The sequence below is a fragment of the Orycteropus afer genome, unplaced genomic scaffold (genome assembly GCF_000298275.1).
Source record: "Orycteropus afer afer isolate SDZICR_OR568_19922 unplaced genomic scaffold, OryAfe1.0 scaffold00542, whole genome shotgun sequence".
Classification (NCBI taxonomy): Eukaryota; Metazoa; Chordata; class Mammalia; order Tubulidentata; family Orycteropodidae; genus Orycteropus; species Orycteropus afer.
Genome location: NW_006922129.1, coordinates 1415870 through 1429884, shown reverse-complemented (window position 1 = coordinate 1429884; position 14015 = coordinate 1415870). Strand labels below are relative to the sequence as shown.

The following is a 14015-nucleotide window of genomic DNA, read 5'->3' as shown; positions in this document are numbered from 1 at the left end:
AATAGGCCTTGGGTTACTGCTGGTAATCCTGCCTTCCCCTTGTAGGGTTAGAGGAGGTCAGAACATGTGGCCTCCTTGCCATTTTAGCAACCCCCATGTCTGCTCATTTCATGGACCCAATTAGCACCTCAAGGGAGTGTACCAATGTGTCCACTTGCTGATTCCAGTCGCCTTCCGATCCAGGGAGGGGATTCTTCTGATGGGCATCGACATGGCCCACTCTAATGCATCCTCTGAAGTTCCAGAGTGCTTTCCATAGGTCCACACCCTACACGATGTCCTCTTAATACTCCAATTTTCCATCACCCATTTGCCTGACCTTATAGTCAGGCCATTGGCCACACCCATGAATCAGTAAAAGTCCAAACATACGGGCTCTCGCCATGGCCCACTTCTCCCACGACAGCTAGGATGACAGCATGCAGGTGAGCCCATTGAGCTGACTTGTTCTTACCTTCTTCAGTCAGGGTCTTTCCATGTCAGTTGTTGTCCATGTACTCTTATTATGTGCTGTTGAGTCGACTTCCACTCATAGTGACCCTGTGCACAGCAGAACGGAACACTGCCATGTACCCTAGAGCTGCCGTGTATGAACCAAGCAACCTTATGCTGATCTGCAGGAAGTTGTTCACAGGGTATATTGTCCATGTGGCAATGGGTTCTGGCAGTTCCAGGGTAGGACCTATGGGAAAGGAGGCTACCTGCTCATGGACACGATGGGTGCCTCCTCACATCCCTCCAGTTGCTTATTCTTGTATGAGCCATTTCCATTTTGTTATGGAACTATTTGGGGCATCACTTTCCTTATTAGAATGTTTCTCTGACATCACTCAAGACATGATGGGTATTTAAGGTTTCATGATGATTTGATGTCTTTCTGTCATTGAGGCAGTCTCAGTCAATGCACAATAGCAGGTGAGGAATTGCCTTTCAAGTGACATGTAATGTGCTGCAGCATCTGGAAACTTTCCAGTCCAGGATCCCAATGGTCATCGTAGGGTGGTGGGCTCAGGTTTTTGCCATCAGCTCCAGTCTGCATAAGCATGTGTAGCAGACACCTCCAAAATCATGTCTGGATGTGGATCATAAGGGCCTGAAGGCAAGGAGAGAATTCTGTGTTTCAGACAGTCTGCCATTGCTTAGGGGCCCCATTCAAACATGTTTTTCTTCCCAGTGGCTTTATGGATGGGAGCCAGCAATATTCCCAGATGTGGAATACGTGTTCTCCAAAATCCAAATAGACCAATTAAACACTGGGCTTTCTGCTTAGTCTTGGGGGTAGGTAGTGACAGCAACTTATTCTTGGTTGCCTGTGGAATGTCATAGGTGGCTCCTGCCCAAGTTGTTCCCAAGAATTTCACCGTTTGGGCCGAGCCCTGGATTTTTGCAGGATTTATTAACCAGACTTTATTGGTCATGTGGGCCACTACTGTTTTCAAATCTACTCTAGCCTGTTCTTCTGTGTTTGATATTAATATAGTGTTATCAATGTAGTGTATCACCATACTTGAAATCGGCACCAAGTCCAAGTCTCTTCTAACCAAGCCATGACAGTAAGCTCGTGGATTTAAATAACACTGTGGTAAAATACTGAAGGTATATTGAGAGCCTTCCCAGGTGAAAGCAAACTGTGGCCGAGATTGGAATGGAGAAAAGGCATTTGCAAGATTAATCACTGAGTACCAGGCTCCCTAGGAGCTCTGGTGGCATAGTGCCTAAGGCACTTGACTGCTAACCAGAAGGCTGGCGGTTCAAACCCACCAGCCACTCCTCAGAAGGAAGGTTGGGCAATCCTACTTTCCGAAGTGATACTGCCTTGGAAACCCAAGGAAGGGTCACTATGAGTAGGGGCCGACTCGACGGCACATAACAACAACAACCAGGCTCCTTTATCTTCTTCTATTTTCTGCACCATTGATACCATGTCTGGTATCAACAGCTGAGGCCATCAGTGCCACTACTTTATTTAGGCCTCAGTAGTCGACTGTCGGGAGCTCTGGTGGCTTAGTGCCTAGGCACCAGCCACTCCTCGGAAGGTTAAGCAATCTACTTCTCTAGTGATACTGCCTCGGAAACCCAAGGAAGGGTCACTATGAGTTGGACCCTAGTTTAGTTTTGGAGTTAACTCTACCGTCAGTCTCCATGAGTCATCTGCCTTTTTCACGAGCCATATATGATTGTTATACAGAGAATTTGTTGGCACCAATACTCCAGCATGCCTCTAATCAAAGTAGTAATTTCCTTTTGTCCACCAGGTGTCCTATACTGTTTCAAGTTAACAACCCGAGTGGGTTTGGGCAATTCTAATGGTTCCCATTTAGCATGTCCAATCAATAGTGGCCTAAGGGAAGACTTACACACTTTGAATTTTACAATATCAGGTAGAGGGAGTGTTCTCCAATTAGACATAATATCCATATCAGTAATACATTCAGGTAGGGGAGGTGCAATTACTTCAGACAACGTGTTTAAATCTTTCAATTCTCATCCAAACTTTCACTTTAGTCCCATCAACTGTTGCATCCCCATGTCCCCCCAGTCTAACCTTAGGCCCTTTCAACATTTCATTGGCAGGTTTTGGGATGACGGTGCATTGGGCACCTGTGTCCAGGAGCCCCAAGGTCTCCTTGCCACCCCCAGGCCATTTTACCCACACACATGCATATGGCCTTGGTCCCTTGCTGGCACCCTTATCAGTCTCCATCTTCATCAACTAAGCTGAGCCTGTGCTTCCATTGGTCCCAGGTGGACATTCCCATTATTAAATTCCTCCCGATTGGAGTGATCGGAACAAACTTGTTTCCAATGGTCCACCCAGCCTCCTAAAGTGCTGCATTGGCACCTCTGTCTCAACTCCATCAATGTCCGTTGTGTTCATCCCATTCCTTAGTAACCTTAGAAAAATCTCCATCCTGCTGAGGTACATTCTTTCCCCATTGCCCCTTTCCATTCTCCTATTGATCACTCTTAGTTTCTTGCCTCTGTAAAACCCACGTGAGGGTTTTACCCTGTGTAAAACCCAAGTCTCTGTGCCAAGAGACCTGACGTAGCTTCTTAGCTTGTTGCTTTGTTTTGCAGCAGCAAGTTTACATGGGGTGCCCATGTAGAAGGGGCTCCCTTGATGACCGTATCTGCCATGACCTGTGTAAGGGGCATTCTCATTGGGTGAATATCCCGATCACCATAAAGCTGTTCCAGCATTCCTTGCATAAGCAGCACATTGGCTGCTTCCTCTGGAGTGGTCCAGGGGGCATTTAGAGGGTGAGAGGGGCAGTTTCCCTTCTCAGGATGCACAAATGTGGCTGCAAATTTTACCCATTCCAACAGACCGGCTGCCCCCTCTGGGTTAACCTGCCCTGTAAATGGATCTCGAATCAACATTTGTGCCTGCTCCATACTGAGTTGTGGGTCCTGCATCAATCCAAACATACTTTTCTACTCTGCAGTATTCAAAACTAAAGACGCCGCCCCCAAATTAGTCACTCTCACAATCCATATTAGTGACGGTTCCTCAGGAAGCTGATGATACGGATCTAGAAACTGAAGCAGCTCTTTCACACGGTACCCCCTGCTTTCAATGGTGTCTTGGCTTTGTCCGTTCCCTTCCCGGACTACCTTCCTGGTAACCAGCAGTTGTAGGGGTACTGCCTGTTGTTCTGACACAATTTTTCCTTTTTGGGTAGGCCCTGAAACTAGCGGGCATAGCTATGATTGGTCCGGATCTGAGCTTGGTTCAGTGCTACAACCTGCCCCTACGTTATTTTTCCCTCCTGTTGCAGCTATTAAGGAGCTCTGGTGGCTTAGTGCCTAAGGCACTTGACTACTAACCAGAAGGCTGGTGGTTCAAACCCCAAACCCACCAGCCACTCCTTGGAAGGAAGGTTGGACAATCTACTTCTGTAGTGATACTGCCTCGGAAACCCAAGGAGGGGTCGCTATGTGTCGGGTCCGACTCAACGGCACATAACAACAACATGAGTTGGAATTGACTCAATGGCAGTGAGTTTGGTGGTTTTTTTTTTTTTTTTTTTTTTGCAGCTATTAGTGATCACAGTAAGCAACCACTCTCTATTTCCATATGCGTGCAACTAGCCAATTCTCTGGTGTTAGATTCACCTCTCCTAAATCCCGTGAATAGCTTTTGTTTTGGGTAACTGTTCTCAACAAAACAGCTGCTTCAATCCATGGCTGTTTTTATCTGAACAAGAAACTAAAGCTTTCATGCTCTCTTCGTTTATCTTGTTTTCCCCAAAACCACATGTTCCAGTGAGTCTGGACCTTGCAGCGAACCCCACCATTCTGACACCAATTGCTAAGAGGACATGGGGTCGGCATCTTCTAACCTCTTCTAACTTCACAAGAAGGAGGCAGAAGCACCATCAATAGGCCCAAGGCTTATTCCTGTGAGATGAACATGTCATGACCTCGAGCCCTTTTACCGATTCTGACACCAACTGTCCTTCTCACCGCACTCACTACTTCTCTGCTGGGCTTAATCATTCGTTGCAGTGGCCACACAGAACTCACAGACAATACTCACAATGATGGGGTTTATTAGGGAACTAACAGGCTACAGTTTAGCCTGGGGATGCTCTGGGGATACGATTCCATCAGGACAGTCTCCTCTCTGCCATGCCCTCAGCTCAGGCATGCCTCCCTGGTCCTTGGCCTCTCCTGGCTTCTGCCTTGCTCAGGTAAGTGTTACAAAGCTTTTAGCTCTGCTGATAGGTACACCCAGGTGGACCCTCCGAGGCAGCAAAGTCATGGCCCATGAGAGAAACCCCTTCCAGGACTGGATGTTAAAGGGGGCTGGTGAGTAGCAGGCTGGTATGCTGCTTGCTTGTGACCACTTGGGTCCATTTGATGAATGAAAGTAGGGGAGATGCAGTAATGAAGAAACGGGCTGAGTTTGGTACTCTTTGACCTAGTCCATGGCATGGTTTCTCTGGCCATAGTCTTTGTAACTCCCACTAGATTACTGGGTGGGACCATGCAAATAAAGTAAGAACTCTGATGTTAGGATTGGTTGGTTTTGTCACTCTGCCAGCCTTAAAATGAGCCTTCCTAGAGGCAGAAAAAAAGGAACCCTGGTGGCGTAGTGCCTAAGGTATCTGACTGCTAACAGAAGGCTGGCAATTCAAATGCACCAGCCACTCCATGGAAGGAAGACGGGGAAATCTACTTTGGTAAAGATTTACTGCCTCAAAAACCCAATTTGTTGCTGTGAGTTGGAATCACTTGGTGGCAGCAAGTTTAGTTTGGTTTTAGAGACAGAAAGAGGGATCTCACATATCAAGAGAGACGAGCTGGAGGTGAAGTAGAGTGTGTCCTAGGCCTGGAGATTTCTGCACTGGACCTCCTTGGCAGAAACGACCTGGCAGAGACAACCCAGCAGAGATGCCCAGCTGAGAGACAGCAGCAGTAGAACCAGGAGACACGAGACAAAGCGGCAGCCTTCCCGCCCACAGAGCAAGAAAGCCGAGTCCTTCGGGCAGGAGGCTTGCTGGCGGAGTGGGGTGCACCTAGGTGCCCCTATCAGCGGGGCTAAAAGAGCTTTGTAATGCTTGCTTGAGCAGGGCAGAGGCCAGGCTGAGAGGCCAAGGGCCAGAGAGGCATGCCTGAGGACACAGCAGAGACGATTGTCCTGATGGAAGAATTGTATCCCAGAGCGTCCTTGAACCCAAACTGTAGCCTATTACTCTCCTCATAAACCCCGTAATTGTGACTATTGCCTGTGAGCCATTGCAAGGAATTATGGAACCCAGGAGTAGTGCCGTGGCAGGGACGGTTGGTGTCAGAGTTGGTTAAAAGGTTGGAGGGTGACAGCATGTTTGGCCTCATAGGAATATGAGGCTGTTGACGGTGAGTCTCCCTCTTGTGAAGTTAGAAGAGGTCAGAAAATGCCGACCCCCTGCTCTTTCTGCATCCCCTTTTACAGACGAGGAAACAGCCTCAGCGAGGTGCTGAATCTCACCTTGCATCACTCAGACAGCCGTGGAGCTTTTCAGAGACTCTTCCCTGAGCACTCTGTCATGTAGAATCCTCCTTCATTCCATATTTTTACCTAACGCTTACAGCACCATCTGACATTGTGTTTACTTTATTGTTCATCTCTCCTCCAGTAGAACAGGCTCTCCACATTCTACTGTTTTGTTTGTTGTTGTTCCTTCAGCACCTACAGTGGTGTCTCGGTTTGGAAGATACTCAAGGATTATTTTTAGAACAAAGGGTGAATGGGATGAACCTTGAGCAGAGATCTGATTGACATTAGGAACCGTGCCATGGAGATACCTCTGGAAGAGCATTCCGGATAGAGGGAACAGCAAGGGGAAGGGGCCCTGAAGCAGAAATGTCCATGTTCGAGGAACAGTGAGGAGGCCGATGTGGCTAGAACAGAGGGCAGAAGGGAGACACAAGGAGAGGAGGAAAGGAGGGAAGATGCAGATCACCTAGAGGCTCAGAGGCCACACTAAAGATCTTAGATTTTATTCTGAGACAGATGGAAATCCATGGGAGAGTTCTAAGCAAAGGAGTGACAGGAACTGACTTCCATGTTAAAAAGATTATTCTGTACAGTAAGTATAGCTAAATGAATGAAAAGATACCTCTAAGATGGGCCCTACACATTGAGGAAGAGGAAGACAGAGAGAGGTGCATGGGAAGTACAGAGAACAAAGATGAACCTTTTGCATATACAGTACTGCATTGTCAGTGAAGGCAAACATGGATATATGGATGGATGGATGGGTGGACAGGCTGAACTATTAGTTATGTCTATGCAGGGGGTAGTGTGTCCATGACCATGGATAGGGTTGGCAGACAATTTTCTATATGTGTAATGGTATGTTCTGTAAGAATTTCCAGGTATATAGTAGAGCTGACAAGGGACAAGGTTGTAGTCACTTCTTGGCCACAGCCAGCTACCCAGAGGGAGCAAGTAGTTGGACCTGTGGGCTTGAGACCAGTTTCAGGGGACATGAAGCTCAACTGGCGTAACATGCTACACAAAACATTGTTCCACATCCTGCTTTGGTGAGTAGTGATTGGTAATCTTAAAAGCCTGCAAGCAACCATCTAGATGCAATGATGGGTCTCTCCTCGTCCAGAGCAAAGAATGAAGGAAAACAGGTTCATGGAAACAATTAGTCCAAGCACCTGGTACACCATGCGATCCTCAGCCTACTTGACTATGGGACCAGAAGAACTAGATGGTGCCCGGCTACCACTGTCAACCACTCGGAGGGGGATCTATGAAGGAGATCCTAGATAGAGTGGGAGAACAATGTGGAACAAAATGCAAAATCATTAAAAAAAAAAAAAAGGACCAGGTTTGCTGGTCTGATAGAGCCTGATGGAACCACTGAGACTATGGCCCCTAGCTGTCCTTCAGGTCTAGAATTGAACCCAGTCCTGTGGCTTCCAGCCAAACAAAAGACAGGCATATGAGCTGAACATTTACATTAGGTAGATACACTCCTTGGAGAGATCAATCATGGGAGAATAGAAGGGCTGTGTATGCACAGGGAGACAGCTTGGGGGGGGCAGGAGTACATGGATGGGAAGGACACAGGGAAGAGGTAACTATGGGGAGGAAGTGGGAGGGGAGCTGTTGCACTGTGGGAAATTGTAGTCAATGTCATGAGACAAAGTGTTTGTGAGCTGCTGTATGGAAAATAAATTCGGTCTGTAAACTTTCACCCAAATCACAATTAAAAAAAAAGGGCCCTACAACCATACAAATGGAGATACGATGCCAGCCTTAGTCAAGTAACATTTATTTGGATGAGAAAGGGAACGAAGGGCCAGAGGCCGGAGACTGGCTAGGGTCTCAGGCCTGAGACCCAGCAGCCTGCACAGGCTGGGAGGGGCACCTCCTCTTGCTGAGGTTGGTGAGGATCTGGTCCTGGTTGGGTCGGTAGAGGACTACGAAGCTCTCTGGCGCAAGAACCGGACCTCTGTTCTCTTCCACTTGCCCCATCAACAGGTAACTGACCCCTGGGGAAGTGGGAGGGGATTGAGACCTTGTGTTAGGAGCACTTGTGGAGACATCTTCTCATCCTACCACCCTGATCATTCTCACATGGCTAAGTCCCCTCTCCCTTTTTCCCCACATTTCCTTTACCTTTCTTCATGGGGGGGCACTGCTTGCAGGGCACGTAAAACTTCAGGGGGGCATCAGTGGGTGGAGAAGGCAGGTCCAGGTCTCCAGTTTTATAAGCACCAATGAGACTGACGGTGACAGTGAGGCCCTCGCCTGGGCCCCGCACCATGGACTTCACTGTTGCTGTCACCACTGTAGGAAAGTAGGAGTGAGGTGAGGAGACAGGAGGCCTGGACTGGAACCAGAAGGAGGCAGCCTTGGGGACAGGAAGGAGTTAGAAGAGCTGGAAGAACAGGGCTGGGGGCTGGGGCTTCTTACCCAAGTTGCTGGCACAGAAGTTGCTCTGCAAGGTGCCTGTCCGCCGGCACTGCTTTGAGCAGGAGGTGCTGGATGGATCTAGGAGGGAGGGGAGGCTGTTTGTGGAGGGCTACCTACCCAAGTTGCACCTTCCTATAGCAGCACAAGGAGCTCTGGTAACATAGTGGCTAAGGCACTTGACTGCTAACCAGAAGGCTGGCGGTTCAAACCCACCAGCCACTCCTCGGAAGGAAGGTTGGGCATTCCTACTTCCTAGTGATACTGCCTCGGAAACCCAAGGAGGGGTCGCTATGAGTCAGGGCTGACTCTATGGCAAACAACAACAACACCATAGCAGCACAGGCTTTCTAGGGCTTGGCAGGTATGGCAGGTGGCCTAGGTACCACTAGAGGGAGGAAGCCAATGGGTTGTTTCTATTGGCCATCGCAGTCCCCATGACCGGCTGGAACAGACCATTCAGCAATTTAAAACTCATTGCTACAAGCGCTATTTCCTGTAGATAGCCTCTGGTTCCACGTCCACAGATCCAGTCCTGGGTCCCAGCACCTAACACTAATCACTGGCATGGAAGGCATCAGAGGACCCAAGGACCGAACTCCTCCCCCTCCCCAGACTCACCGGGGGCCACCAGGGTCTCCTCTGCCTCAGAGGAGGCCTTGGGTTTCTCCGCAGGTGGGAGTCGGGGCTTAGTGGGGAGCTTGACTTTGGACCCCTCGCCTGGCTTGGAGCTGGGTGGAGGGGCAGGTCGCGCGTCCTCTCCCGGGCTCTGGGCCGGCCCTGCTTCGGTGGCGCCCCGAGGCAGGGCCCTGTAGGAGGCCGAGAAGCCGTCTGCTGTGACGCTGAGGTCGGAGACAAACTGGACTAGGAGCTCGTTCCCTTCGGAGGAGATGGGGCTGCGAAAGGGAGTAATGGGGGGGTGTCAAAGCCAGCCGCACACCCGCCCCCAGCCTTTAACCTCTCGGCCCGGCTCCGCTCTCCTCGCAAACCGCCCACCCCAGACCTGGTGCCTCCTCCGCCGAGACATTTGGGGGCGGAGGGATGGGGAGAGGGAGTCAGGTTCTGGCCCTCGCAACAGCAGCGCAGTCCCCCTCTGGTACCAGAGGAAGGGGTGACGCAAGACCCCGCGGCCCCCCAGATCCTGCCCCCTCACCTGGGGACCTTGTCGCCGCAGAACTTCCCCAGCCTCTTCGCGTCATCACTCACGGCTCCGTTGAACACGCTGACCGAGTCGTAGCGGCAGTAGGTGTCGGGCTCCAGGTCAAACTTCCCGAAAGTCAGCGAGATCACCTAGCGGCGGAGGGAAGCGGAGGCTGCGCGGCGCGCCCCCAGCGGCCGGGAGCGCGCCTGAGCCCTGCACCTCTTACCTCCTCCGCCCCGCCGCCGCCTCCTGGGCGCTTGCAGCAGCCTGCGCTGTCGCTTGCAGCATCCACTGGCGCCCCGTCTTAATGCACTCATAGCAGCGCCCCAAGGACCCCACCCCCTCTCTGCACAGTCAGCACCCTGTACCTCATCCCAGCTGCAATTTCACTTTTTTTGTGTGGGTGCAAACAAGGGCTGAGTCTCTGCTTTGCTCCCCACCAGCGCAAGCTCAGGGCTCGGGACACAGCAAATGCTGAATAAACCTTTGCTGGCTGCGTGCTGGAGGACGCTGCCCCGGGTCCCGAGGGCAGCTCGCGCAGGGGCGGGGGGAGGGTGGGTACCTGCTCCGGGGGCGCGATGATGTGCCAGGAACAGCTGATACCCGGGGGGTAATCGGATTCGGGCCAGTTGGGCGTGGTCAGCGTTCCCTGGGCCTTCTCTAGCCGCCCCCCGCAAAATTGGTGCTCTGGGGAGGGGAGAGAGCGGGGGTGGGGGGCGGTGGAGACCCCCGGTCAGCTCGGGGAGCGAGCTGGAAGGCTGGGAGTCCGTGCCGGAAGCTCGGAAGTGGGGGTGTCAGGAAGCGGAGGAGACGAGGGGGAGGGGGAGTTAGCAGAGGGCGAGCGAGGGGGGGGGCAGCCAGGCCGTGGGAGTCTTGGACCTCCGGGCGCCCAGGCAGGCGGTGAAACCGGGAGAGGAAAGGGCTGGGCACGCTCCCGTCTGGCCCCTCCCCAGACCCGCAGCCACACCGCTCCTCTTCCCCGGGCAGATCCCATCTCCCCGGCCCGGCAGCAAAGCCCCTTTTCTGCGGGCCGAAGAGCCCTCGCTGTGAGGGTGCCCTCGATTGGGGGCGGGCCCTCCCGGGAACAGCTGAAGGGAGACTTCTGCCGCCAGGGGGGGTGATGGGACCGCAATCGGGACCCCAGGCTGGGTGTAAGGGGCTCCGGGCTGAAAAACCTAGTCCCCCAGCCCAAGAGTGCCCCCTCACGCCCGTCTAAAGGGGCCCGATTGCGGACGGGGGCGGGCAGTTACTCACCGTCCCAGTAACCCCAGGCCGCCCATTCCACCCGCGGGTCGGTGACCCATTTCCGCCTCGCGCCTGGGGGGGGCCCTGGAAGAGGGGTAGGTGGGAGCGGGAGGGGGGGGAGAGAAGACGGGGAGGAGGGACTGAAGGGGCAGTTAGTGAGGGAGAAGGCTAAGGGAGGTGTGGGGGACCCCAGGCTGTGGGGCGCGGGGTTTGCCTGAGGGTTGCGGTTAAGGCTGGGGGCGGGGCCCGAGCCGGGGGCGGGGCCAGGAGAGGCGGGGCCGGCGGAGGCGAGGGAGGTCTCACCAGTGCCCGAGGTCGCCCGCCCGCTGTACCAGAGCAGGAAGCCACGTCCTCCCGTGCCCTCGTCGGCAGTCATCCGCAGGGTCACCTGGTTGCCGGGGGCCACGACGGGCGCCGGCCGGAAGGTCCCGCAGAAGCGCCCGAGCCGCTTGCCCGAGGTCCCAACCCCAGCAAAAACTTCCAGAGCATCGTAGCGGCAGGCGGGGTGCAGCTCCAGGTCAAAGACTCGGAAGGAGAGGGACACCGTCTGCTCCTTGGGGACCTGAGAGCGGCGACCAGGGCGGGGAGGGGGGTCGCACCTAACTCAGGCAGAGGACGTCACCCCTTCCCCCAAGCGTTTCCTACAGAAACTGGCCAGAATAGGAAAGGGGCAGTAGGGGACCCCACGGGGAGCAGAGAGACGGGCTGGGCTCTGTAACGCCAGGGAGCAAGACCTGAGGGTCTTGGGGGAGAATTCAGGGCAGGAAAAAAGTTGGGAATGGAGAATCCGGATTTGAGCCAAGTGTTCTGTGAGGCCATCGGTGGCCCCAGGGGAAACTTTCCCAGGCTGAGAACATGGTGCTGGGGCCTCGCTAGGGTGCAGTCAGGCCTCATCGGCAGCTTCCCAAGGGGATAGTGACCAGAGGGACTGCTCACCGTTATTGTCCAGATGCACTCCTTATTGGGGGGGTAGAGGTTGGGGAAACCCTCACTTGCCACGTAGCCTGACTCCCCAGTCACTTCCCCTCCGCACAGGAACACAGGTCTGGAGGACGTAAGAGGGATCGGTCTTGAGTGCAAGCTCTAGCAGAGAGGATGGGGGAGCCAGGGGGATGGAGAGAGAAGGGCTTAAGGGATCAGGGGCCTGGCAGCCAGACAGGAGGGGCCTGGGGTGGGAAATAGTCCCACTGTGGGACTAGTAACTCAGGCATCCGTCCAACCCCCTGGAGTTCCCACCCCTACTCCAGCTGGAATTCTCAGCTGGAATTCTCTCGGAATCCTCCTTAGCACTCCCCCTCCTGCCTGGCAGTGGGGACAGGAGCCGCCTAACTACTTCCAGATGTAGACACAGCCACGAGGCAAGGCGGTGGGGGAGAAGGGGTGGAGAGATGGAGGAAGCAAATGGCCCTCAAATTGAACCTGGACCTCAGGCTCCCTGAGCCCCCCACTCTGCCTGCTCCCATCCCGGCTACTTGAGTATATGACTCTCAAGTCTCCCACACTCCCTCTTGCGTGTCTTCTCCCCCATAGTTCTCCAATTCCTGCCTGGAACCCAGATGTCCAGTTAGCAGGCAAGGTGGGAGTCGGCCCCGTCAGGTTCCATCAGGGACCACGGACTGGGTAGATCTGCCCATCTGGAGGGCAGAGGGGGGCGGGTGGAAGCATGGGGGCAGTGGTGACCTGCAGACACACAGGCATCGTGCAGCAAAGGGGAATGGACTTGTGCTCCACAGAATGGGGGCCGTGGGCAATCTGGGGGGGTGGTGGTGTGTTAGCAGAAGCATCCACAAACACCCCCCCCCAGGCATAAACCCCCAGGAGTCATGGCTTTTGAAGCTCACTGGAGCTGGTCTGGAAGGTGCTAGGAGACCTACCTGGTGTAGTTGGGGGTCTGGCCCTGGGCAAGGGGCAGCAGGGCCCAGGCAGTGAGGAGGGGCCCCAGGAAGGAGGCTGTGGCAGCAAGCAGCATGGCGGGGGGAGAGGCACTGGGGCTCTCAGGACAGAGGCAGCAGTCGCGTTTAGCAGCGGCAGTGGCGGCGGCAGCAGGATAATCAGTACCAGATGAGGCAGCTCTGGGTGTGTGGGCGTGGGGACTGGCCAGTGGGGCGGGTGGGGGAGGCGGGACAGTGGCGAGCCCAGGGGCCTCTCTAGGTCTAGGACACACAAATATTGACCTAACTTGGGGGGTGGAGCTTGGGGGAGCATCAGGCCCTCAGCCAGGATGCAGGCATTCAGTTATGACAGCCGGAACCCCACTATGCTCAGGGCCCAAGCATCCTGCAAACACAGCCTCTGGTCCTTCCCCAGGCCTCTCCGGCCCACCCGTGGCCCTCCCACTCCCTGGTTCCTCAGCACCTGAGCGAATTCTTTCTTGGGCTCCTCTCCTCTCATCACCCTCTTCCTGACCACCCCCTACCCCAACTTATTTCACACTTGAAATTGCTACGGTCTGGTCCCCACCCCCCGGTGATCTTCTCTCCCAAATACGTGATGATACAGGAGTGGTTGTGGAGGTGCGGTGTGGATCTGGAAATTAGTCCCTTACATTGAAACTCAGAAAGTAAACTGAGTCTGCTTTTCACACTCAGGCCAGGCAGAGGGATGAAGGAGAAGAGGAGGAGGGTGGAGACCAAAAGAGAGCTGCTGTCTGTGCAGACCCCAGAAGAGGGTGAGAAGTAAAAGGGGGACCCCTGACACCTGACCTGGGCAAGTAAACAGGAGGAATGGAGGAAAGGGTTGACTTCACAGGAGAGAAGGGAAATGAGTAGGAAACTTTCCCAAGTCAGAAGAATAGTGGCCTCCTCAGGATGGATAACTCTGAGAGTGGATCTAAGGGGGGAAGCAGGAGTATAGGCTGGCTGGGTTGGTCCAGAAGTTCCAAGACAAAGACTGGGTCGGTCTTGAGAGTGGGAAGAGGGAAGTGGGCTGAAGACCTTAGGTGCCGCCAGCTCAGCAGAACCGAAAGCCGAGCCACTTTCACTGGAGTCCTGCCCAGCCTCCCCTCCTGACCCCCTAATTCCGCTCCCAGGCCCAGGGTCCCAAACTGGGCCTCATTCAGCCTTTTATTCTATCTGTCCATCAAATCTCTTGTCCATGATAGTCAGGTTGGGGCCCCTCCTGGGCAGCCCCCTGAACATTTTATAAAACAGTTCCCTGCCTCACCTTGGCATGTCTGGTAGTCCCTGTCCCCCTCCCGCGTACACAGTGTTCACT

The 14015-nt window shown here is 53.8% G+C and overlaps 1 protein-coding gene across 1 annotated transcript; it reads right to left on the bottom strand.

The window, feature by feature from the left end:
- Window positions 1-7828: 7828 nt before the first annotated feature.
- PCOLCE (procollagen C-endopeptidase enhancer) lies at window positions 7829-12771 on the bottom strand. The gene is made up of 9 exons (XM_042782972.1): window positions 12677-12771; window positions 11739-11847; window positions 11106-11364; window positions 10120-10244; window positions 9570-9706; window positions 9038-9312; window positions 8420-8497; window positions 8123-8293; window positions 7829-7995 (listed from the first exon to the last, which is right to left on the bottom strand). Exons 1-9 carry the CDS (start codon window positions 12769-12771, stop codon window positions 7829-7831), a joined length of 1416 nt encoding a protein of 471 aa, XP_042638906.1.
- Window positions 12772-14015: the final 1244 nt, after the last annotated feature.